Below are 23662 nucleotides of genomic sequence, written 5' to 3'. Positions count from 1 at the left end.
GTTGCCGTCCGTAAAATCCGAAAGCGTTGAGCTTTGTTTTGAGCGTTGCGTTGCAAAAATGGAACTCTTCACACAATTCAATAAAAGCAACGCGGAAAAGTTAAAAAAATTTTCAGTTTAAGACGTGCAATTGCGTTTTTAGTCGTCAAAGTTTAAAATTTTTTAAATTTTCGTGTTGATTTTTGACATTTGTTTGAAGAGTTGCATTTTTCAACGCGACGCTCCTCAACTCGTTCATTCTGCTTAGGCCTTAAATTAATGCAAATTTAATCTGACAACGCAATTAAACTAAGGTTGCCATCCATAATCGACCCATATATTTTCTCCAAGTGTAAACATGGTTTAAGATTCGGTTTCTTCACACCATTGTTGCAGCTTACTGTCATGACCGTAATTAAGCAACCCTGTGTGTATGTTGGTGCAAAGAGAATTGGGTTTGTTACTTAATTTTACAACTGTGATCGATACTTCGCTGCCCATCAAACGAACGAGTGATTTTTCATCGCTGCCGTATCCGTGCGTGGAAATTACGAAATTGTAGATTTATAAAAATCTTTTTTGAAAATCAAGCAAATTAACATAAAATGGCTTCGATCTGTGGACGCATGGCTCTGCGTGCCGGTGCACGCCAGAATATCACATACACTCCAGTTCGCTTCTGCAAGAGTAAGTCTTTCGTTCTTTTTTTTTTTTTTGCAACAAAAAAAGGTTAATTTCTCACAGCTGAAAAACGAGGCTCCAACACCATTGCCTGCTCTCAGAAACTAGGGGGTGAATGATCCATTGTAGTTACGTAATGAAAATTGGAAAACAATCTGCAAGTGTCCCAAAAATCATGAATTAAAAGAGGAAATTTTTTCAGACAGTTCAATAAATTCTGGTTGGATTTATGTAACACTTTGTGTTGGCACACCAACCAACAAACAAACACACACACAAAGTGCAGTGAAAAAATCGGTTGCTGTTTCTTGGCCATAGTTATGCCATTTGTTTGTTTATTTCTTAAGGGGTTTCTTTAGAATTTAGCATGAAATTAATTTATTCCCAAATGTTTCCGCTCCAGGAATGTCATTGCCCCTCTAGGCAGCCTTGATAAAATTGGTGCAAAATTTAGTCATCCATGTTTATGTAACCTTTTTTTATCGCCAGCAAGCCGATAGCGTCAGCGAAAACTACCTGTCGTGCACCTCTCATATGATTTCCATGGTGTTCTTTTGAACCTTTTATGTATTTTAATGTACCTTGTATTTAGTCTTCAAAAGGTCATAACAAGTTATTAGCTCGAACGGAAGGAGGAGTAAGAGATACCGGTACCATACCCCACAATAAAACATTTACTATTGTTAGCAAATAGCTTTCCATTCATTGAAAGGAATTAGCTTCAATTATTTAGTTGTGAGAAATTCTACCAGTTCTGGTTTTTTATGTTAATAACACAAGTTTCTTGTTCTTTTCTTATTTGAAGTGATGAACGATCCCATGGAGCACGCCACCGGTATTGAGAAGCGTGAATTGTTAGCCAAAGCTGCTGGCAACGACAATCCCTTCGACATGAAAGTGTTCAAACGTGGCGCTGGCACCAAGGAAAACCCCAATCTGATACCTTCCGCTTTCGACGCCCGTATTGTCGGTTGCATCTGTAAGTTTCAAATGCCCATTACTAGTCCAACCGAGTAAAATGGAAATGTTTCTTGTTTTACCTTGCAGGCGAAGAAGAACAGACATACGTTCAATGGATGTGGCTGCAAAAGGGTACGCCTAAACGCTGCGAATGCGGCCATTGGTTCAAATTGATCGAAAAGGCTGCTATCTAAATGGGGCGAATTGTTTGTACCATCTTTTAAATACCTAAAGTTTCGTTCTGTTTTCAAAGAAAAACTTAAGTAAAAAGTAACCTTAAACCCTAAAACATCGAGTGAATTATTTCCTAATGAACAAATCAACCAACAACTTACTTCAAAATAAATGAAAAGGGTTACTTTTTTCCTTCTCTGCATCTAGAAAAGAAACAAACCACAAATGTGCAACATGGCCATAATTTAGTAAAGTGAAAGAAAGAACACGCTTGTTATGTTTAAGCCTAAATAAAGTTTAAAGAAAAAAACCAATGAAACCGAAATACTTTGTGTGAGTATTAAATTCATAGAAAGTAAAATCAGGAACAGGAAAGGATTAAGAAAAACAAAAAAAAAATTATATGCATATATGTATTGAAAGTATTAAAAGTGGCAATAATAGTGACTGAATGTTGAAATAAACCTCAAAAAAGATGACTTGGCTTTCCATTAATTTTAAGTTCGTTTTAACTGCAAACTTAGAAATTTAGTAAAGACCGAAATATTGCCCCGGTTGATATTTCAAAATCGTTGACAATTTGATTTAAAAAATGGCTTGCATTTTTTGAAATTTCTAGTGAGCCCAATAGTTGTATTAAAGCATCATAGGTATTCGGATATGTCGGATACATACTAAAATTTTTCAAGAACTATTTGTTACATTTGAGCTACGAAAGGATGCAAACACAATTGTTGAGCCCAGGCAAGATAATGTCAAGTAATCTCACTATGTGGTGATCATAAATATCTAGTTGTAACCACATTTGTATGTGTAGGTGGCGATCCTCTTCCGATCCATAGGACCGATCGCCTCGGGAACGTTGAGCTTTGGTTATTTAAAGACGCGAACAACTCGCTTTGTCATATCGAGCATCATAGGCACTCAATATTTAAGCAAGAATCGCTGCCGGTGTTTACAGTAAAAGCAACAACATCATATCTTCAAATAAAATTTTGGATTTTGAACATAATAAGTTCGATCACCATGAATTCTTCATAAAAAATGTCTACAAATTAGTACAGGTTACAGGACACAAGTGTAAAACTTGCTCAAACCCCAAAACTGGGCATCGGTTTATTTACATATCTATATCTACTTATGGACCTATATGTATAAATAGCCAATTCGGATAAGATTTGAGGCTTTCAGGAGTTTAAGCTGTTTATTTATCTTTCGAAATAAGTCGCAATTATCCAGAAGAATCTACAGAGCTTATGTCTATATCAGATTATTTCTAAATAGTGTGTTGTAATTAAATTTAACAGCAGTTTTTGTTTATAAATTTACTAACAATTTATTTTTAAAGAGAATTCCATCAATTTTTACATAAAAATTATTACAATATTTATTGAATAAATATTAAAACCTACTTATAGGCTCATTCATTCCATAATTAGCGCTGTCAATCCCATGGCAGCCGGTTTTACATACCGGATTGACCCGCTGGATTCCTTCATCGGCAAGGGCTGCCCCCTCAGTGTACAAAACACTGCTACAACAACAACATAATTAGTTCTGTGATATGGTTCGGCAAAAAAATTTGCTACGCTCTATGATTTACAAGGGACACGAAACGGTTACATGGCTAATAACTCAGGTGATTCTATCCGTGAATCGTATATATCTTTTGTGAATAGTAAAAATTGCAGTTTTCTACGGTCCAATAAAGACGATAACCGAAGGCTTTGACAATACATTTCAAAATTTGACATATCATAGGTAGAATAACCACGCCTTGAACCAAATTGAGAAACGTTTCTGAATACCCGTACTAAAAAAAAGCCCATGCGGATACAGTTATGGGTAAAAACCAATATGATCTATATGCATTACCCAACGAACTACATTAATGAATACCATATGGAATTGCGATAAGACTTTTCAACGAATGCTGTCCGATTCAAATTTTAGTTCAATGATAAGGGGCCTTGTTTTATAGTCGAGTCCAAACGACATAATGCATGATGCTAAGTGCTTACTATATGATGATTAAGTGCTGGTTAACTATATAGCCGATGGTGGGCAATTAACTGCACTAGCCGCTATTGTAAATCAGCACTTTAATCATTTTTCAAAAAAATTTTCTGAGATGTTGTGCCACATGAAATACGGTTCATGATGTTACGTTTAAATAACTCATTGTGACTTAACCAAAATCAGGGTTGTTAATGCAACACGTGTGAATGACAAGTTTCCGAGTGGTTTGTTTACAATTTTATTTTGTATTGAAAAAATTAATATACAATAAAACTTCCTCCGAAAAGAATTTTTTTTTTGATATTTAAGGCAATGACGACTATCGAGGAACAACCTAAAATAAAACTTGGCGACTACATTATAATACAGCGTCAAAAATACACAAAATTACAGAAATTCGGCCATTTAGATGCTACAGCCATGCTGGGCAAAGATCAATTGGAACTGAAGGCTTTATTGGATCAACCCTATGGGGCCACATTTAAAATGTGCCCCAAGGAGGATTTGGGAAAATCTCACCGAGGAAGACAACGCCTGAACACATTGGAGTTGTGCAGCGAATTGGAAATGAGAAATATACGCGAAGTATTGGGCATTTCACAGAGTGGCGAAGATAATCGACATATTAAGGACGACGGCGACTCACAGGCCCTTAAACCGGAAGATATAGAGCAACTAAGGGACGAGTGCAGCGAAAGCACCAAGATAATTGAAAAAATTGTTGAAAATTCCAAGACCTTTCATTCCAAGACTGAATATTCGCAGGAAAAGTATTTAAAAAAGAAGGAAAAGAAGTACTTTGAGTTTGTGCAAATACGACAACCCACCATTCGTCTTATTACCGAAATATACTACCGACAAGATGCTGAGAAAGTAATGGGCATACGAGTTGATACCCTATCACAGTTAATATCCTATTCGGGGATATCTGCTTTTGGAAATTACTTGCTGTATGAAAGTGGTTCGAATGGTTTGTTGCCTGCCGCTTTCCTCAATTCAATGGGAGCGAACACCGAAGCCTTGTTGGTTCATATGCATCCTGGTAATGTTCCCCAAAAACAGGCAGTATTAGCCTTGAACTTGCCAGAAGAACAGCTAAATAGGTGTATATCCGTCAATATATACTCGGTGCTTAGAGAGTTTTATCAGGGCACATCGGACACTACAAAAGAGTCTGAGGTAGCCGAGCCAAGCACAAAGAAACAAAAATTAAGTGAGGAGGAAAGTGGTAAGTGTGGTTTTAGATATAAATGTTTGGTGTTACATATACATACAAAATATATTCCAGCACCTGAAGAAACCCAAGACGAAAAACTTCCTGAAACTTCAACGAAACCTACGCCTCAGAAATGGCGAATAGAAAACCAGCGTGCAGTTGATTTAATACATGCCAAATTTGATTCTCTTGTTATTGCCTCTAAAGAGCATCCATCGAACTTGGTGAAAGAGCTTTTACCTTTTGTTAAACCTTCACGACCTGTTGTGATATTTAGTCTATCAAAAGAGATCTTAATGGAATTATATGTCGAACTGAAGACTGGTTCGAAAGTAACCAATCTACACTTAACTTCGAATTGGTTACGTATGTACCAAATCTTACCCAACCGCACACATCCTGAAGTTAACATGCAAGCAAATAGTGGATATTTGCTAACAGGCTACACTTTGGGATAAATGAAATAAAGAAAAATTAAATAAAAAAAAACATACATTCAATTGAGCGATTCCCAGAACAGCATAACTATGAGCACCGCACAGGCTGGAACGCTCCTATTTGTCTGGTATTCATCGTTATCATTAGAAGCTCAGCTGGGAGCGTTCCATGGAATGTTCCATGGGTAAGAGGTTTAACTGCAATTGCAGTGGCAGACAATCAGCGGTATCTAGTGAAGAGCCGGGTGCCACCGGTACTAATTAAAATGATAAGTGCTTTCGATACTTGAAAGAACAGGGCGAGTTATTGACGCATTTAAATAACCGATGCCCATAACGTTTCCACTGCAATCGGGCCTATGGAAAGTAACGATCTAGAACACCACATCAAATGTGTGGGTACAACAACAATGATTTAGGGATTGGGCATACATTTATAAAGGTAATGATCGAGGTGGATTAATGAAGGTGGTCTCACGCGAACAGCCGGGCAGTTTGAGGTTATTATGATGTCAGTACTGTGTTTACTCTCACAGCAAACTACCCCGTTTTTTTTGCATATTACGTTCTCTTTGTTTATATTTCTCTTTCTCGTTTTATTTACATACGTACACACACGAAGACAATTTTTTTTGGTTGTGTCAAGGTGGATTAAAAAGTTGGTCTCACGCGAACAGCTGACCATGTTTGACGGTATTAAAATGACAGATTTTTGTATTATTATCTCCTCATGTACGCACACGTGTACACACACGCACACAAATTTCTTTGCATGTGTTGGCAAAAGTACGGCAGCTTAACGACAAGATGGCATATTGTTTTACAAATGAGACCACCTTTAATTGCTTCTCCGTGAGTCTGAGCGGTATTTCTGGCGCCTTTTTAACTTAAAATATGCATAAAACTAATCGCTGTGTAAACGGCAGTTCTACATTAAGTTGCCTCGTGTGTTGACACCATTGGCTTTAATATAGCATCATTAAATTGTTGTTATCAACGCAAAGTGAATGTGTGTGCTGTGACATATGTGCTTTGGTCGAACGTAAACAAAACATTTCCGTTTTCTTATGCATTTCTATATTAAAATATATAGCATTATTAACAAAATATAATCATGGCGAAACATCATCCAGATTTAATTTTTTGTCGCAAGCAGCCCGGCGTAGGTGAGTTAACTGTTAGATATGCACTGGGATTGATATTAAGTTATGCGGGAACTGCTTTTTCAGCCATTGGCCGGTTATGCGAAAAATGTGATGGCAAATGTGTTATATGCGATTCGTATGTGAGGCCCTGTACTTTGGTGCGAATATGTGACGAATGTAACTATGGGTCCTATCAGGGAAGATGCGTTATATGCGGTGGACCTGGAGTTTCAGATGCCTACTATTGCAAAGAATGCACCACTCAGGAAAAGGATGTATGTGTATTTTTTTCGTATTTAAATACTTTTGTAGTGTTCATCTAAAATATTTTCCTTTCCTAGAGAGACGGCTGTCCGAAGATTGTTAATCTGGGTAGTTCTAAAACAGATTTGTTCTATGAAAGGAAGAAATATGGATTCAAACAAAAGTGAGTAACATTTATATGATATTGTTAAATCTCAGTTCTAGTTTCATATCTTCCCATTTATTGCAGTTATTAGTTCGTACTGGAAATGTAGCGATTACCTTTTTAATGAATTTTCCTATGAAATGACATGTCAAATATATAAGAAAGAAAATAAATGTATATTTTTATTGTAATTTGTATGCATAATTATATAGTAGGTATGTTCATAAATCTTATAATGGTTACCATTCAGGCCATGCCTTCTATGGAATACTTCAAACAAAGTTTGTCAAATTCATCAGACTTCTTATTGAAGTCTTTGATGAAATGACTTTTTGGATAGAACTGACGCAACTGTTCCCAATACCTTTGTATAGTTTCTTGAGATTTGCCAGTCAAGTGGGCCAGAACCATCATGTTTATCAAAGTGTCATAATCGTTATGTTTTTTGGTCAAAGCTTCCCTAAGCACAGCTTCGGCTTCTTCATATCTTTCCAAGCCCAGGTGGACCACAGCTTGACCATTCAATAGTAGTGGCGTAGGTTTATACTTCTCGCAGAATTCTTGATAAATATGGAATGCATCCTGCATTGACTCTGTCCCCGATGACAACGCAACCCAAGCTTGGGCCAGCTGTGTCAAGGTATGGTCGTCTGAGATTTCTTGCATTTTAGCTACTAACTGTTTGGCCAAATCCATACGATTCAATCGTAGCAAGCATTGTACCGATAAAGCCATGGATTCCAAATTCGTAGATCCATGCAGAATCTTTAAAGCATTTTCGAATTGCTCGTCGTAGCAATATACAATAGCGGTGGCTATGCGCCAAATGTTGGTTTCATCATCCTCACCAGCTACCTTATCGGTCAATTTATTTAGAATATCTTCCACTTTGTTCGGTTGTTCAAAAGCCTCATTGATGTAACGCAAGGCCAGTAGAGGTGTGTTATTCGTCTCCTTGATATCGCTGGCAATTAATCTTCCCGAATCCATAGCCAAGTAAGATAGATACATGTACGACAAGAGCTCTGCACCCGCAGTGCCCTGTTCGGGCAGGACAAAATTCACCGATCCCATAAAGTTGCCAATGTAATATTCATTTCTGGCATAGAAAAGTGTTGAATTGGTGTCTTCCTCTTGGGACATTTTGCTCATTTTTCTAGAATTGGAGTAATATACAAATTAATTCAGCTGTTTCCAAAATGTATTAAATATGCTCCTTTACATTTATCCCGTGGTATATATGATATGACGTGTTATGTTTTATTTCTGACAACGGCGAACAACAGCTGTAGGGTAAGTTACTGAATTTGCTGAGTATTCAGTAGCGCAAGAGTACTCACAACATTAAGCTGTTCACACTTAAAGATTTCTTGCCGTTTTCGACATATTTTGTTTCATTATATGAAAATAAAATAACTCCCACAAACCAAGTAATATTTATTCACAGGTAGTGGCGGTTACCCAACAACAAAATATTGAGTGCACTATCTGTCAAAATCAGTGATAAGTGCAACTCTGATTTTGTGTATGTTACTAGTTCGCACCATTTTCCGTTGTTTGTGTGAGTTATGGTTCTTAACTATAATACACACACAGAACCAAAACTTGTTGACAGATAGTGCACTTCGCGAGAAAAAATCATTTTCAGCTGTCAACGGTACACTACCACTACTAATTATGTCATGGTGCACCCTACATTTTTATTCGGATTGGTGATGGCGTAGTCGAATGTCGAAATTTTTACAAAATGGTATTATGGTTATCGAAGACGAGAGGGTCGATTATGAATAGCAACTTAACTCCAGTTGTGTTGCCAACGGGCAATAGCCGCCTCAACCACAAAGAAAAACGGCCGCCCAAAAATGTCGATTAGATCTTCAAGTTGTAGCTCTATAAAAGTAGGCCTTTAGAATCATGTATTGTAGATCATCACAACATTCATTGCGACGAAGTAGAGCACATCTCTATACTACTCACGAAAATAGTTCTGCCCAAAAACGATCCGGTAGATTCAGCTACCTAATCTTCTTTTGGCAAGGGAAAACGCCAACGTTCAGGATGTTTGCCCCGCATGCAACTAGGACAACATGACACAAACTATTTATCTGTCCATCAGTCCACTTTGGAAGCATCTCATTTTAGCCAACGATTGTTGCATGGAAACATGTTTGTAAACTATTTTAACAAACTTCATATCTTCTTTTTGCTGAATTTTCCATTTTATATTCTTTTTCGAAAAAAAGTAGTCAAATATTTATCCAAAATAAAACAGCTGAAGTAAAACAGCTGTTGTCGAAAATTTGAAATTCCCTCACCCAAATTTTACCTTACATTCAATCAGAATAGAAGGATTTTATTCGAGGGAAAAATTCATCCCCTGGGAGTTTTCAGATTTGGGCTGTTTATTTCCTGGCAACGCAACTGCAGTTGAGTTGCAATCCATAATCGATCCAGAAAATTCGTTTACATATTTGGTATCACATAATTTGAATTCGTCTACCAAATTTGACCAAAACGATCGGATGTACTGTAGATTGCGAATATGCAAACAAAATTTAGACCCGGGAAGGGTTAACGGGCAATAACAATAACAATTTCGTAAATTTTCCAAATAGGGGTCAAAATTCTCAAGATCCCATAGGTCCCTCCCGGGTCAATATTTTGGACATTTGATTGCATATTCGTAATCTAATCAATACTTTTCCTTTGACATCCATATTCCCTAGGTTCGACTACTTCCCCCAGGGGGGGTTTTTGGCCCCTAGGGAAATCCACGGTCCTGAGCCCCAAAAACAGACTTCATATTCAGGTACCTAGGGTCAAAATTAGGGGGTATTCGATTTTTTTGCGAAAACACAGTTTTGCCAAACGATCGATATATAAGTTAATTGTATTCTAAACTACATCGCGCCTCTGTTTACAACTGCTGTCGATATTCGCCTTGGACAACGGGAATAAGGGGGAATATAAGATTTGCATCTTTTCAATATTTTCAATTACATTTTTAATTGATCCAATGAAATAATTGGATAATTCGAAAATATCAATCAATTGGGTCAATTAAAAATTAAAAAATTACAATTATTTCTTTGATTGGATCAATTAAAAAGTTAATTGCAAATTTAAGAAATGTCCAATTATTTTTTGAATTGGATATGCACTTTTTATACCCACCACCGAAGGATGGGGTGTATTCATTTTGTCATTCCGTTTGCAACACATCGAAATATCCATTTCCGACCCTATTAAGTATCTTCTTGGTCAGCGTAAAAATCTAAGACGAACTAGCCATGTCCATCCGTCTGTCTGTTGAAATCACGCTACAGTATTTAAAAATGGAGCTATTGAGCTGAAACTTTGCACAGATTCTTTTATTGTCCATAAGCAGGTTAAGTTCGAGGATGGGATATAGCGGACTATATCTTGATATAGCCCCCATATAGACCGATCCGGCGATCTAGGATCTTACGTCCATAAAAACCGAAATTTGAGTTGGGCCTTTCGATATCCTTCTTCAATTTGCCCCAGATCGGTCCAGATTTAAATATAGCTGCCATATAGACCGATCTCTCGATTTAAGATCTTGGGCCCATAAAAGGCGCATTTATTGTCCGATGTCGCCGAAATTTGGGGAAGTGAGTTGTGTTAGGCCCTTGAACATTCTTCTATAATTTGGATTTGGATATAGCTGATTTGGATATAGCTGCCATATAGACCGATCTCTCGATATAAGTTTTTAAGCCCATAAAAGATGCATTTATTGTTCGCTTTCGCTGAAATTTGGGACTGTGAGTTGCGTTAGGCTCTTCGACAACTTTCTGCAATTTCATTCAGATCGGTTCAGATTTGGATATAGCTGCCATATAGACCGATCTCTCGATTTAAGGTTTTGGGCCCCCTAAAAGGCACATTTATTGTTCGATTTCGCCGAAATTTGGGACAGTGAGTTGTGTAAGGTCCTTCGACATTCCTCTTCATTTTGGCCCAGATCGGTTCAGATTTGGATATATCTCCCCATAAAAGTCACATTTATAATCGGATTTCGCTCAAATTTGACACAGTAACTTATGTTCGGCTTTTCGACATCCGTGTCGTATATGGTTCAGATTGGTCTATGTATGAATATGACTACCAAAAAGACCAATATTTTGTTCCGCAAAATTGAACAATGGCTTGAACTTATTAGACCTCTCAATGTCCGTGTCGAATTTGGTCCAAATCGAATTGGGGCGTAAATTATGCATTTACGACAAATGGTGGTTTACATATATACCCGAGGTGCTGGGTATCCAAAGTTCGGTCCGCACATGCACTGCAAAACAAAATTCTCTTAGTGTATAAAAACAAAATCATATACATACACATCATTGCCATGATAATGAAATGGTTACAAAATATAAATTTTATTTATATTCATTCATATATCCGATCTTCTTATTCTTAGTTTTTTCTGCTTACTGTAAGTATGACTTTATATAAAAGATATTTCTTCATTTGCAGTGGGTAGTATTTACATTGAAACGCAATTTTTGAGAAAAACTCGTTCTTGTTAAAAAATGTATGTTGTTTAGGAGATAGGGGCCACTAATTATTAGATAATAGGAATATGTACAGCTTACAAAGCCACATCTAAACCTAAAGAGAATAAAAGTACAAGTAAATTAAAATTGGAACACATCTTAATTGGAAACAAACATAAAAACAACAAAAAAAAAATCAAGAATTATTCTAAATGTACATGTATATATAAAGATATTTATATATGTATATAATAAATAAATAATTAAGAGAACTTAGGCATAGATAAATCAAGTAGACACTATGATTCCTCATCGGATATAACAATTTCCTCCAAAGATTTGACAACACCAGCCGACTGTGAAGTTATTTTAGTGTTACACTCGCTGTTTTTGGGAGATCTCAGTGAATTCTCAGTGTTTAGACTAGAAACAGGGACTATCTTTAGATCTGCAATGGCGGTGGTGGTTGTAGTCGTAGTAGTTGCAGGGGGGTCTACCAAGGCATTCAAGGGGCTGGTAGAGTTGTTGCAAATATCGACGACCTTAATGGATTCTTTGATTTTTCCATTGGGCGGATTCAAGCAATCCCTTACAGCTGGGTTGATGACTGTTTTCGCATCGTAACTCTTATTACTTTCCCGCAAGTCTTTTTCGTTGGCTGTTTGAAAAATCTCGTCGTGAATTTCTGAAACATCTAGACAGTCATCTATAGACACTTTTTCTGAAGCCAATACAACATCTGCCCCTAATTCCGTTTTGTCTGCTATTGCATCTTTGCTGTTTTCCGCTCTGGTTTCTGTGTCAGATTCATTGTCTGAAATTTCTCCGTTGGCCAGTGTTTCCACTTGCTCTTCGAGATTTAATTCATCATCGTCCTCCTCCTCGTCATCGTCGTCTTCCTCTTCACTTTCGTCTGGCACCATTAAACTGGCCTCTTTGGGAGAAGTGTCCTGCTCCAAATCCTTCTTTGCTCCAACTACTGATTCAGTTTCTTCGCAGGCATCCGCAACTACTCCCGCAATAACTGCTGCTACGGGGCCTTCCGCTGTACTCACTACTATGTCGGCAGTCATGGACGTATCCTTCACAACTTCTTTTTCTTTCTTTTCAGACTTATTCTCATCTTCCTCCTCCTCCGGCATGTCTTGCCTTCGGGCATATTTTTCCAAAATATCACTGATTTTCTTATGGTTCTTTTGATTTTCACTTAGCTTAGCTGCTAACACGGGATCACTTTGTGCCGGATCTTTAACATTCCCCCCATAGTGTGTCACAGTTTCGTACAATTCCGCCTTGCGCCTCGATTGTAAAAGTTTGCCCACTTTAATGAATGCATCTTGCGCTATAAATTGGAGAGAGAAAGGAAAGAAATCGTTAACGAGCCCAATGCTATACTTCCTTCTGTGCCAAGCGATCTATCACCTCACCTATATTTCTCATTTCGAAATTGACCAAGCCCAGACTATAGGTTCGGTTGCAGTGCTCCAACATGCGAAGCACATCAAAATAGTCGGGGAATTCCTTTGTGCGATTTATAAACGCCTGCAATGTTTTGTTGAATTGTGGTATGCGGGTTTCATTGAACTTAATGGGCTTCTTCACCAAACGTCGTGCGTTCTTACTTTCTCCCGTAAGGTCGCATATTTTTTCGTAAATCTGAAAGGACAAAACAAGGGGCGATTAGTGTTGGCAAAATGTTACCAATGACTCATTCTTACCTGGCAAGCCCTTTTCTTGAAGCGCTCCACTTGAAGAAAACTAGAATCATCATCATCCCAGTCGACAGCCGTTTCCTCCAGTACTTCTATACGTTTGGTCAGAACGTATAATGCCTTATTTAGCTTCTTAATCTGCTCATCCAGCTTTTTATTGCCTGTGGAGGCGCTAGATGTTGCAGCATTCGGATTTGCAGCGGAGGCTGAAGTTGATGCAACCTCAGTGGGTGATGAGTTGGAGTCATCAGTTGCTGTGGTGGTGGTAGGCGCAATTTCCTCGGTTTTTATTGTGGGTGTTAATGGGGTAGGAACTTCTACAATTTTAGCTTTACGCCGTATTTTCAGTTCCTCTACAATAGTCTTAAGATTATAGTAAACTAAGTCTGGCTCAGCACGAATAGCCTCCACAACCTTTCGTATGCTTTTGCGAAAACTCTTCGATTTCACAAAATCTTCATGAACTTCATAGTAGTACTTGACGAGTTTACTCTTGATTAGTTTTGCCATGTCATCGGATTTATCGGCTTCGCGACACACCTTTATCAGCTCCGCGAACTCGGGTTCGAGGGGTTGCTTGGACGGTAGTTTGGGCTTTGCCTCAGTATCCTTATTGGCTTCCGGCGATCGTATATCTTTGCCATTGGTGTTTACGCTGCTCTTTATGGGCGGTGTATCACCACCATTGGTTTGCTTGTCGCGGGAAACGTCTTTAATACTGCGTGGGGTGTCTGTCAGATTGATGACATTCCTATCTGGACTATCTGTCAAATCCAAAATATCGCTTGGCGGAGATTTTTGAGACTTTGGGGTGGAAGGTGATGTGAGCGGGGTTTGTTGTTGCCGCGACGACGACGACTTTGGAGATTCCATGGTCAATTCTATAACATCATCGCGATGTTTGTCGATTTTTGATTGATGTTTCTGACGTTGTTGTACCCAGGCATCGTCGGATGACTTTAGGACAGTCGTTAGTTTTGCTCGCTTTGAAGATTTCTCAGTGCGTGAGCCTTGAGATGCCATTAGCTGGGGGGAAGGCGTTTTTGGCGCCGACGATGAAGCAGGAGATGCGGCAGGCGACGGTGTTGATGCGGTTTTAGGTGGCAAATGAATTTTGAAATTATTATTTAGATTATTTTGATTGGGATTAGTGTGGGCTGTGATGGTGGTATTAGGTGGCAGATTTGTGTGAAACATATGGGAATTCATGAGCATCTGTTCATTAAGACCAGTGAATGCTCCCAAATTGTGTGGCGGTGTAGCCATTAACTGCAATGGCGGTGTAGCGCCAGCGGCCATGGAATGAACTCCTGTAATCATGGGCATTATAGCCGGTAGCGGGGACATAGTAGTGGCAGCCACAGCAGGTGACGACATCATGCTGGCAAAGGGTTTTGGTGCCAACCTTGGCATTGCTTGCGGAGGCGTAGGAGTCTTTCGCTTCCTTTGCAAGGGTGCAGCCAGACCTCCGCCATGGTTTTTTGGTGGTGTAGGTGTCTGGCGTTCATCATTAATAAAATTTGTGATGGCATGATTTACCCTTGTTCCTCCTAATGATGCAGGTGTCTTTGGCGGATGTGCAGCATTGACTGGGGCAATAGAGATCGGAACTGCTGTGGGTGCTTGTCGTTGTGTTACTGTTATACCACTTGGTATCCTTTGTTTTGTAGTGTGATTTTTTATCGAACCATGCGGCAGACTGGAAAGATCTGAAGAGGCTTTCAGATGTGGCTTCTTTGGTGGACTCTACAAATAGAAAAAAAAAAAAACATAATTTAATTATTCGAAGAGCTTAAGAAATTAAAGGCGATATTGGTTTTAATAAAAGCTGCACTGAATACATATATCTCGGTATCTCGGAATTCACTCGATGTGATTTTTCCACCACTGTTGTTGGGAGGTAGACAATGCTTCATAAATAAGAGAGCGTCTAAATAGACAATACACAAAAGAACATCTCAAGTCCTTCAAAGAAGATTGTTTGAAAGTGGTTGCCTGTGCTGTTGCCGTCGTCATCATAATGAGAGATAGATTACTACCTGCTGTTGCAGACCCCTAATTCAGGGTACACTCATGAAGCAATTGGGACAGATGTTGTTGTTGTAACCACATTTGCACGTGGAGGTGGCGACCCTCGTTATGCTACTGTAGATGTGCAAGCTCGTTCCGGTTTAACGGACTGATCGCCGCGGGAACAGGTTGGCCATTGGTTATTTAAAGGCGCCAATAACTCGCATTGTCATATCGAGCATCATAAGCACTCAGTATTTGGCGAATAGTACTATCTCTGAGAATTGAAGTTTAATGCCCATATAAGGACACCGCATCTCGGAGGTAAGCATGTCCACTATGACTCTGAACGCCAGGGGGTCCAATCCCGACGAGAACATCCCGCGGCGGAATGAGCTTGCTCACCTACTGGAGCTTGAAAAGGTTCGTCTCCACAACATGAAAATGTGGCTACAACAAAAACAAGCGGACTAAATATACTGGTTCAACCGATGCTAGAGCAGAAAGGAAGGACAAAAATTCTTTTGAAGCGAAGCCAAAAACCGGGCCTAAATAAAATCCACGAGGGCATTATTACAGATGCGGTGAACAGCTACCGAATGAAAGCCATTCTCGTTGATTGATACTGGGAGAGTGCTAGAATTGATGCCAAAATGTCAGATGTATTTCCCGCTTATAAAAATAGAGCACACGTCAACAGTTCATCGGCGCAACCAATCCTACTACACATATTATTAGATCACTGAGAACACACACCGATTGTACGATCATGGCATCATGCCCACCCGACCCATTGATGACATCTACGGTAGGTTGAACGTCTACCTCAACGAACTTGCTCATATTTCACTGCAAGAAATCTAAAGATTTCTGGTACCAAATCTTCAGAAACAAATACACGTCAGGTGACTATGAGCTGAAAGCAATTGACCCGATGGATTCCTTTATCGGCAAGGGCTGCCGCCTTAGTGTACAACACACTGCTACAACAAAAACAACAACTGAGCTGAAAGTGACGGTCGATGGATAAATGATTCCGACCATCAAGTGTCCCAAAATACTTTGCGACTCATTTGACAGCTCTTACATGTTCTCCCCACATGCCACAACAATTTGCGATAAAGTCAAAAGTAAAAACTAGGCCCTCAATACACTTGCCGGCAGCACTCCCATGGCAGCCGGTTGTACGCCAAGGGCTGCCGCCCCATTGTGCGCAGACTGCTACAACAACAACAACTTGGGGTACTAACAAAGAAACCTTGTTGAACACGTACAAAGCAATTGGCCGGTCTGTGGTAAGTTATGCAGTGCCAGTGTGGTCTCGTCAGCTCTGTGACACGCAGTGGAATAATATTCAGATCCGTCAAAAGCCCGCCCTCCGAACTACGACAGGCTGTCTCCTCAGTTCTCATGTGGATCACCTCCAACAGGAGACAAAGATCCTACCAGTGCGAAGAAGTAACTACATGCTGTCTAAGCAATACCGCCCAGAAGCCTTAAGTTAGATCTTCATGATATAGAGCGTGAAGTTCAGCGCTACAAGAGAGAACCTTCAAAGCAAGCGGGTCTAGACAACATTCATGCAGACACTGTCGCAGATGCGGTGAATGTAGCCCTTGGAGAACGACAGCCTCCCATTGCACCTGAAGAAATTGATCTTCCCCGGCAAACCAGTGTAGTTCTGGCCCAATTACGATCCAGCAGATTCAGCCGCCTCAACTCCTACAGAGCAAGGATTGATGCCGACGTGCAAAATGTATGTCCAGATTGTGACCAGGGACCACACGACACACGTGAATAAAGCACTGAATAATGTCAAACAATTAAAAACCTACTTTTTTCAAAAAAAAAAATATATATATATAAAATCAACAAAATTTATACATTTACGCTGAAGTGTGAAAAAACACAATTTCCAAAATATCTCAACTAGTGTCAGGATTCACTAATAAAAGGTTAGTTCGCTTGCAAAAACATATAGTGGGTAGGCCCCATGAACATCATTAAGGATGTCAAATTTGCCGATTGAAAATGTCATCAATTAGGAGAAGACGTAAACAAAGAATGAATGTAAAAAAAGAGAACAAATTGCTATCCTCAATGCCAAGTACTGTCAAAAATTAAAAAAAAATGCATGTCGGCTGATCGCCAGCATTCACTAATAGAAGGTCATACAGGGAAAAACGTAAACAAAGAATGAAAGTAAAAGGAGAACAAGTTGACATCATCAATGTCAAGTACTGCCAAAAATTAAAAAAAAAATTATGTCGACTGATCGCTTGGCTTAACCTCATTCAACGAATTCTGAACTAGTATGAACGGTTGAGATGTTTTTAAAACGACATAAGCAAAACGAGTCAATGTAGACTTGCATAAGGTCACATGCGAAAAAATTACGTGGATAGGCCCCATAAACACCATTAAGGATGTCAAATCCGCTGATTGACAAAGAATGAATGTAAAAAGAGAACAATTTGACATTCTCAATGCCAAGTACTGGAAAAAAAATTAGAAAAAATTGTATGTCGACTGATGGCTTGGCTTAGCCTTATTCAGTGAATCCTGGGATATTACTATTCCATTCCATTAACATGTATTGTGGAGTTTTTATGTTGTTTTCTCCCAGGAATTTGTGCTTGGGGACATCTAAGCAAAATGGCAACTTAAAGACAAAAAAAAATATTCGGTTTTCTCAGCATCTAGAGGTCTGATTAAAAATAACTGTTATTTAAAATTTTGTATAAAAAACGTATTTTTTTATTCATCAATAACTATTTTGCCCTCTTCAAAGTAATCCCTCTGATATATTGATTATAGTGTTCCGTATTGACCGTACGACCTTGTGGCAAGAATTCATGATGCACCACTCCACTGCAGTCGAAGAAAAAGGAAATGTAGCTTTAAATTGAAATTACTTAAGCACCATATTACATATCGTCCCACACGATATAACCGATAGGAGATTTCAGAGGTCCATGTATTCCAAATTTCGATAAATTTATAGCAATTCCATGACCGCCGATTCTAATTTAATTGAAATTTTCGAAAATTTTTAACCATTTTTTTAAATGAATATGCAGTTTTTTATTTGAATTTTTTTTTTCAATTACTTCAAAAGCGGTGATTGATATTATCATTTTCGTGATTAAAGTAGTTTCAATTAAAAAATGAACTGGAACAATTAATTTCGTGATTGAAGCCGATTTTTATTTATTTTTTTCTGTGTACGTATGTCTGCATACATAGGTATGTACCAAATTTCATATAAACTAAAGGTGCTATTTACTTAGAACACCTTTACTACCTTTTTTTATTCAATCTTGTTTTTACACCATGATTGTTACTTCTTTTCACGAATTGAATTGATAAGATTTCTCATAATTACAATTATAACAAAAACTGGAGGGCTTTTGCTTACAATCACCATTGGTGCAAGCAACATTTATGTTAAAAATGTTTATTTCAAAATCGATATAAAACGCGGGAACCCATCGTTAACAGGGCTCTGTTAACAGTTTGGAGACTTTTTCACTCTCCCCCATAAAAACATTTCATTCCCACTTGGTCTAGATTCGTTCGTCACGATGTCTATTAGACTAATTGCGTGTTATTCAATCACATTTTTTGGTGTAAACTGTACAACACAAACTCTGAGAAGAGTAATTAACAATAAAAAGGCAATACTGCAAAAGCACTGTCACACTCCGCCACAGAAAACAGCGCTCCGTGCCGATGTGTATGTTAGAAATATGTATAGAAATGCATAGCACACATTGACTCAGTACCCAACACACACATTGATGATTTTTACATGTTTTGTTTTTATATGTTTTTTGGGTTGTGTAGAGTGAGCATTGTAGACTCGGACAGCAAGCAAAGAGAGAAGGCACAAACGTTCACACACACATACACTAATGTTAGTGATGATAAACTTGGGGTTATTTGCAGACGACCAAAAGTAGTCAGAAGGCGCAACAATTAGTCTGGCACATTAGCGAGTTAATTGTAAGTTTAACAGCCACTGGTGAATTTGAAAAGTATTGTTCATTGGAAGCTTTTTTCATTTTCTTTAAACGTTCTTATTTGACTTTGCGGCCTTCTCCCTCCATATTTGTTTTGATTTGCCATTTCGCAACAATGCTCATTGGCATCGTTAATCTTTTAATGGCTCGTTTTGTCATCACTAAGTAGTCGCGCAAAAAGTAATCGTTTTTTAGTTTCAGTGCACCTATACAAACATAAGAACACCACGCACACACACTCATAAACAAAACCCCACATCACACATTAAGCTCTTTCTTTTTTCATTCATTTTCTTAAACTTTTCCTTGCTTTTTTACCTCATCCTCATCGGACGAATCCAGCACAATAATTGAACTCATTATATTTATTGATTTTAGCGTTGTTACGATTATTTCTGTTTTCGTATCTTTTTTAAGCCACCAGAATGAGTTTTTTGAATATTTCTTAAATTTTTCTTGTTGACGGGCGGCACTTTATTTCTACACACATTCAACTTCAACCTCTTCTTTCTCATAAACTACTACTACGACGATGAACGACGACGACGACGATTATCTGCATTTTTTCCACTTAAAATTGAGAACTGAGCGTAGAAACGTGTGAGTTGACAATTCTCAATTCTTGGCAATAATGGGTATTTTTGTTTACAAAAATTCTGCACAAAAATAATCGGTATGTTCTGCACAAAAAAAAAGTCTGTACATTCTGCACAAAATATTCGGTTATTCTAGCAGAAACTTTAAGAGTTGCCTACAGCTTCGGTTAATAGTGGAGAGAACGGGGAAACATCCACTCAAATGGGGAACGAGTATCAAAAATAATTGGTATTAGAGCCTGTACGTAGTTCTAGCGGAATTTTTTTGATTGCAGCCAAGCACATTGGATCAGCCGACATTATATTGTTTGACAGTGCTGGTCATTGTCCACTTTGCTTACATTTTAAACGCAGTATGCACCTCTAACGAAATAATCGTTTCCATAAGAAATGCATTGATATATACGAAAATTTCCCTTGCCGGTACCCAGCTTAACTGAAATTTTATTGGCGTAACAGGGTGACATAACACGCATTGATGAATTTTTCTTGCAACAACGCATGAAAATGTATGTTTAAATAGCTCTATTCAACATGAAATGAAGTTATTTGCAAATAAAAACCTTTAATTACAGCACATATATACTTTAAAAGTTAAAAATTATTTAAATTCGGTCAAAAGTATAAATCGGTGTATGTCGCCATCTTGTATTCTACACAAATATTCTTTAGTGGCTGCATAAATGTCTTGGCTTCAACCCATGGCGAAACAATTAAAGGTTGTTTCATTTCTACAACAACCACATATCATATGGTGCAATCGGCCATCTTGTTATCAAGGTGATCGACGTTTTGCCAACACGCGCAAACAAATTTGTGTGCGTGTGTGTATACGTGTGCGTACATGAGCTGAGAATATGGGAGAAAGAAGATGACAACATAGAGAATGCAAGGAAAATCTGACATCTTAATACCATCAAACTTGGCCGTCTGTTAACAGCTGCTCGCATGAGACCAACTTTTTAAATCCGTCTTGGCTGCAACCGAAAATTTAGTCAGAGGTGCATACTCAGTTTTACCTTAAAACCACCACTACACAAGAGCCCAATCCAATTGATTTGAGATAATCTCCAAAACCCGTTTACACTACGATTGAAGTGATTTTCATTGGTCAACAGGGAAGTTTTTGACAACGTTTTTATTGTGTTCAGCATATATATTGTGGTCAGCAATCAAGGCGGATTTAAAAAGGTGGTCTCACGCGAATAGCTGTTAGCAGCCGGCCAGCTTTGACGGTATTAAGATGACAGATTTTTGTTTGAATTCTCTTTGTTGTTATCTTCTTTCTCATATATTCTCTGCTCATGTACGCACACGAATACACACGCACCCGCAAAAGGTCAATATTTTGTTGTTGGGCAACTGCCGCTACCTGTAAATGAATATATCTTGGATTTAAGTGACATACACAAGCGTACATGCGTATATTTGAATGTGCATATTACACACCTTCATACACAATTCTTGAAAACAGTTGTATATTTTGGTACTTTTATCGATTATTCAGCCATGAAATCGGGTTTATTTGGGATTTAAAAATAAATCCTGAAAATGGGATTTATTTTTGTATGTGCAAAAAATACAAATTTTAGCACTTAATTCTCGAAATGGACACAAATCCGGATTTAGTGGCCTATGTAAACGTACTTTAATACCGTCAAATCTGGCGGCTTTTAGATGCCAAAACAGAATGAGCGCGTTGAGCTTTGTTTCTGAAACCCCGTTTACACTGCTCTTTAAATCCAGATTTAATGGCTCGATCATGTTTTCCCCTTTATAAAATCAGCAGACGAGAGCCTTAAATCCGGATTTAATGAGCAGTGTAAACGGAGTTTTTGTGTCGGGTTCCAAAAATGCAACTCCGCAAACAAATTCCCCATAATGGCGCAAAAGTTAAACAATTTTCAACTTTGACGCTTTAAAGCGTCATTCTGCATTACGTTGAAGTAGTGTTTTTAGTTGTCAAAGTTAAAAATTGTTTAACTTTTGGGAGTTGCTTTTTTAGCATTTCTTAAATCCTTAATTCCGGATTTAATGAGCAGTGTAAACGGAGTTTTACAGTTTTTCGGGCGGAATTCTGTCAAACTCCATATAAAAAACTTCGGCGAAACGTTGGCTAAAAATTGGCGGAAAAATCGTACTCTGCTTGTAGTGAGGAAAATGGCAAAAAACATAGTAGTGGCAATACTTGAAACCATTGCCGGCATCATTTTTGTTTGTTTTATTGGTATATAAAATAGAGAAAACAATAAGTGCAGATACAGAAACGTGTTTTGGTATGAAAACAAAAAACATTTGTTTGCTGTCAAATTTCGCTCGAGAAATAATTACGGATTTCAGCGGCTATTCCTAAAGCGCAATAGAATACCAAAACTTATGGCTGGTACTATGTTCGTTTTTCAACGTTGAAATTCCTTTTTTCGCGATTACATTTTTGCAAAATGCAAATTTTGCCCATGAATATTACACTAAGGAACTGGGCAAACTTCTTACATATCAATGAGTGCAGTCCGATTCACATTATAAGCTCAATGATAAGGGGTTTCTTTTTTATAGACGAGTCCGAACGGCATTCCGCAGTGTGACATCTCTTTCGAGAGAAGTTTTACATTGCATAGTATCTTACAAATGTTGCCAGCATTAGGAGGGAAAAACCACCGCTGAAAATTTTTTTCTGATGGTCTCGCCTGGATTCGAACCCTTTCGTTCAGAGTCATAGGCGGACATGCTAACCTTGCGCTACGGTGGCCTCCATTTTGTGAAACATTGCGAAAATATAAATGATAAAAAATAATTTTTTAAAATTTTATCATAATGGCTGGTACTATGTTAGTTTTTCACCGTGGAAAACAAGTTTTTTCACGATTACTTTTTTGAAACATTGCGAAAAAAAACAAATTTTATTAACATTTTAATATAAGTATGGAGGGAATGTCCTATTGAATGATATCAGCAAGTTTTCTTGCATTTAAATCTATTATTATCTCAAAAAAGTAATCAGCGAAAAATATCGCGAAAAGCGAATATAGTACCAGCCTTAAGTAATGAATCCATTAAATCTATCTTTAAAACCTTTTATCTAAAAAAGAGACCTCCTCTTAATTCCGCCTTGAGCTACCTTACCATACTACGTACTATGTTCGTTTTTCACAGTTGGAAACCCATGTATTTCGCGATTACTTTTTGACACATTAAAAAATCTCAGTGATATAATAACAATTTAATTAAAATTTTACCTCAAGTTTTAGAGGAATGACCTACAGAATGAAATCATCAAGTTTTTTGCTTTAAAATCGAGTATGTGTAAAAAGTAATCGCCGAAAAATATCGCGAAAAACGAATATATATTCATTTACAGGTAGCGGCAGTTGCCCAACAACGAATTATTGAGTGCACTGTTAAAATCAGCGGTTTGTGTATGTATGTGTAGTTGGCGCCATTTTTGTTGCTGTAGGTGATATGGTTCTCAACTATAATATACACACACAACCAAAACTCGTTGACAGATAGCGCACTTCGCGAGAACAATTTACTCAGCTGTTTGCGATACACTACCTGGTAAATATGTCTGGTTTTACATTTGCCTTTCAAATCGTACAAAAAATCGCTCAATATATTCGTATGCGAAAAGAACTCATTTAATCATTTCTGCTATATATACGTTCTCTACCATACGAGTTGCGGACTAACTACATTAAGATTTCTTATTGGAATTTCTCTTTCCCTTTTAATTCGTAGTTCTTCAACATTGACATTTGGTGTTTTTAGTTTTTAATTTGCAT

General features: G+C 38.0%; 5 protein-coding genes across 5 annotated transcripts; 3 read left to right on the top strand and 2 right to left on the bottom strand.

The window, feature by feature from the left end:
* Positions 1–445: 445 nt before the first annotated feature.
* Positions 446–2119, top strand: LOC106088401 (cytochrome c oxidase subunit 5B, mitochondrial). The gene is made up of 3 exons (XM_013253897.2): positions 446–666; positions 1466–1639; positions 1708–2119. The coding sequence occupies exons 1-3, from the start codon at positions 585–587 to the stop codon at positions 1812–1814; spliced, it is 363 nt and encodes a 120-aa protein (XP_013109351.1). The 5' UTR covers positions 446–584; the 3' UTR covers positions 1815–2119.
* A 1917-nt stretch (positions 2120–4036) lies between these two features.
* Positions 4037–5512, top strand: LOC106088222 (tRNA (adenine(58)-N(1))-methyltransferase non-catalytic subunit TRM6). Its single transcript, XM_013253645.2, has 2 exons — positions 4037–5041; positions 5102–5512. The coding sequence occupies exons 1-2, from the start codon at positions 4126–4128 to the stop codon at positions 5485–5487; spliced, it is 1302 nt and encodes a 433-aa protein (XP_013109099.2). The 5' UTR covers positions 4037–4125; the 3' UTR covers positions 5488–5512.
* A 968-nt stretch (positions 5513–6480) lies between these two features.
* On the top strand, positions 6481–7211 carry LOC106088206 (PHD finger-like domain-containing protein 5A). The gene is made up of 4 exons (XM_013253618.2): positions 6481–6632; positions 6696–6886; positions 6953–7038; positions 7105–7211. The coding sequence occupies exons 1-4, from the start codon at positions 6581–6583 to the stop codon at positions 7109–7111; spliced, it is 336 nt and encodes a 111-aa protein (XP_013109072.1). The 5' UTR covers positions 6481–6580; the 3' UTR covers positions 7112–7211.
* LOC106088200 (coatomer subunit epsilon) lies at positions 7178–8346 on the bottom strand. The gene is made up of 2 exons (XM_013253606.2): positions 8243–8346; positions 7178–8176 (listed from the first exon to the last, which is right to left on the bottom strand). Exon 2 carries the CDS (start codon positions 8170–8172, stop codon positions 7267–7269), a length of 906 nt encoding a protein of 301 aa, XP_013109060.2. The 5' UTR covers positions 8173–8176; positions 8243–8346; the 3' UTR covers positions 7178–7266.
* A 3028-nt stretch (positions 8347–11374) lies between these two features.
* On the bottom strand, positions 11375–19899 carry LOC106088360 (daxx-like protein). Its single transcript, XM_013253840.2, has 4 exons — positions 19603–19899; positions 13259–14998; positions 12968–13196; positions 11375–12882 (listed from the first exon to the last, which is right to left on the bottom strand). The coding sequence occupies exons 1-4, from the start codon at positions 19642–19644 to the stop codon at positions 11840–11842; spliced, it is 3054 nt and encodes a 1017-aa protein (XP_013109294.2). The 5' UTR covers positions 19645–19899; the 3' UTR covers positions 11375–11839.
* Positions 19900–23662: the final 3763 nt, after the last annotated feature.

This window comes from Stomoxys calcitrans, chromosome 3 (genome assembly GCF_963082655.1).
Source record: "Stomoxys calcitrans chromosome 3, idStoCalc2.1, whole genome shotgun sequence".
Classification (NCBI taxonomy): domain Eukaryota; kingdom Metazoa; phylum Arthropoda; class Insecta; order Diptera; family Muscidae; genus Stomoxys; species Stomoxys calcitrans.
Note: the sequence above shows the minus strand (reverse complement) of the source record. Positions and strands in the feature narration are given on the sequence as shown.

Excerpts from the sequence above, each read along its gene's own strand:
- LOC106088401 (XM_013253897.2), top strand. The coding sequence starts at position 585 with ATGGCTTCGATCTGTGGACGCATGGCTCTGCGTGCCGGTGCACGCCAG. Across the intron at positions 667-1,465 it reads TCCAGTTCGCTTCTGCAAGA|TGATGAACGATCCCATGGAG; the intron begins GTAAGTCTTTCG and ends TCTTATTTGAAG. Across the intron at positions 1,640-1,707 it reads CCGTATTGTCGGTTGCATCT|GCGAAGAAGAACAGACATAC; the intron begins GTAAGTTTCAAA and ends TTTACCTTGCAG.
- LOC106088222 (XM_013253645.2), top strand. The coding sequence starts at position 4,126 with ATGACGACTATCGAGGAACAACCTAAAATAAAACTTGGCGACTACATT. Across the intron at positions 5,042-5,101 it reads ATTAAGTGAGGAGGAAAGTG|CACCTGAAGAAACCCAAGAC; the intron begins GTAAGTGTGGTT and ends AATATATTCCAG.
- LOC106088206 (XM_013253618.2), top strand. The coding sequence starts at position 6,581 with ATGGCGAAACATCATCCAGATTTAATTTTTTGTCGCAAGCAGCCCGGC. Across the intron at positions 6,633-6,695 it reads TCGCAAGCAGCCCGGCGTAG|CCATTGGCCGGTTATGCGAA; the intron begins GTGAGTTAACTG and ends CTGCTTTTTCAG. Across the intron at positions 6,887-6,952 it reads GCACCACTCAGGAAAAGGAT|AGAGACGGCTGTCCGAAGAT; the intron begins GTATGTGTATTT and ends TTCCTTTCCTAG.
- LOC106088200 (XM_013253606.2), bottom strand. The coding sequence starts at position 8,172 with ATGAGCAAAATGTCCCAAGAGGAAGACACCAATTCAACACTTTTCTAT.
- LOC106088360 (XM_013253840.2), bottom strand. The coding sequence starts at position 19,644 with ATGAGTTCAATTATTGTGCTGGATTCGTCCGATGAGGATGAG. Across the intron at positions 14,999-19,602 it reads ATTCGTCCGATGAGGATGAG|AGTCCACCAAAGAAGCCACA; the intron begins GTAAAAAAGCAA and ends TTCTATTTGTAG. Across the intron at positions 13,197-13,258 it reads TCAAGAAAAGGGCTTGCCAG|ATTTACGAAAAAATATGCGA; the intron begins GTAAGAATGAGT and ends TTGTCCTTTCAG.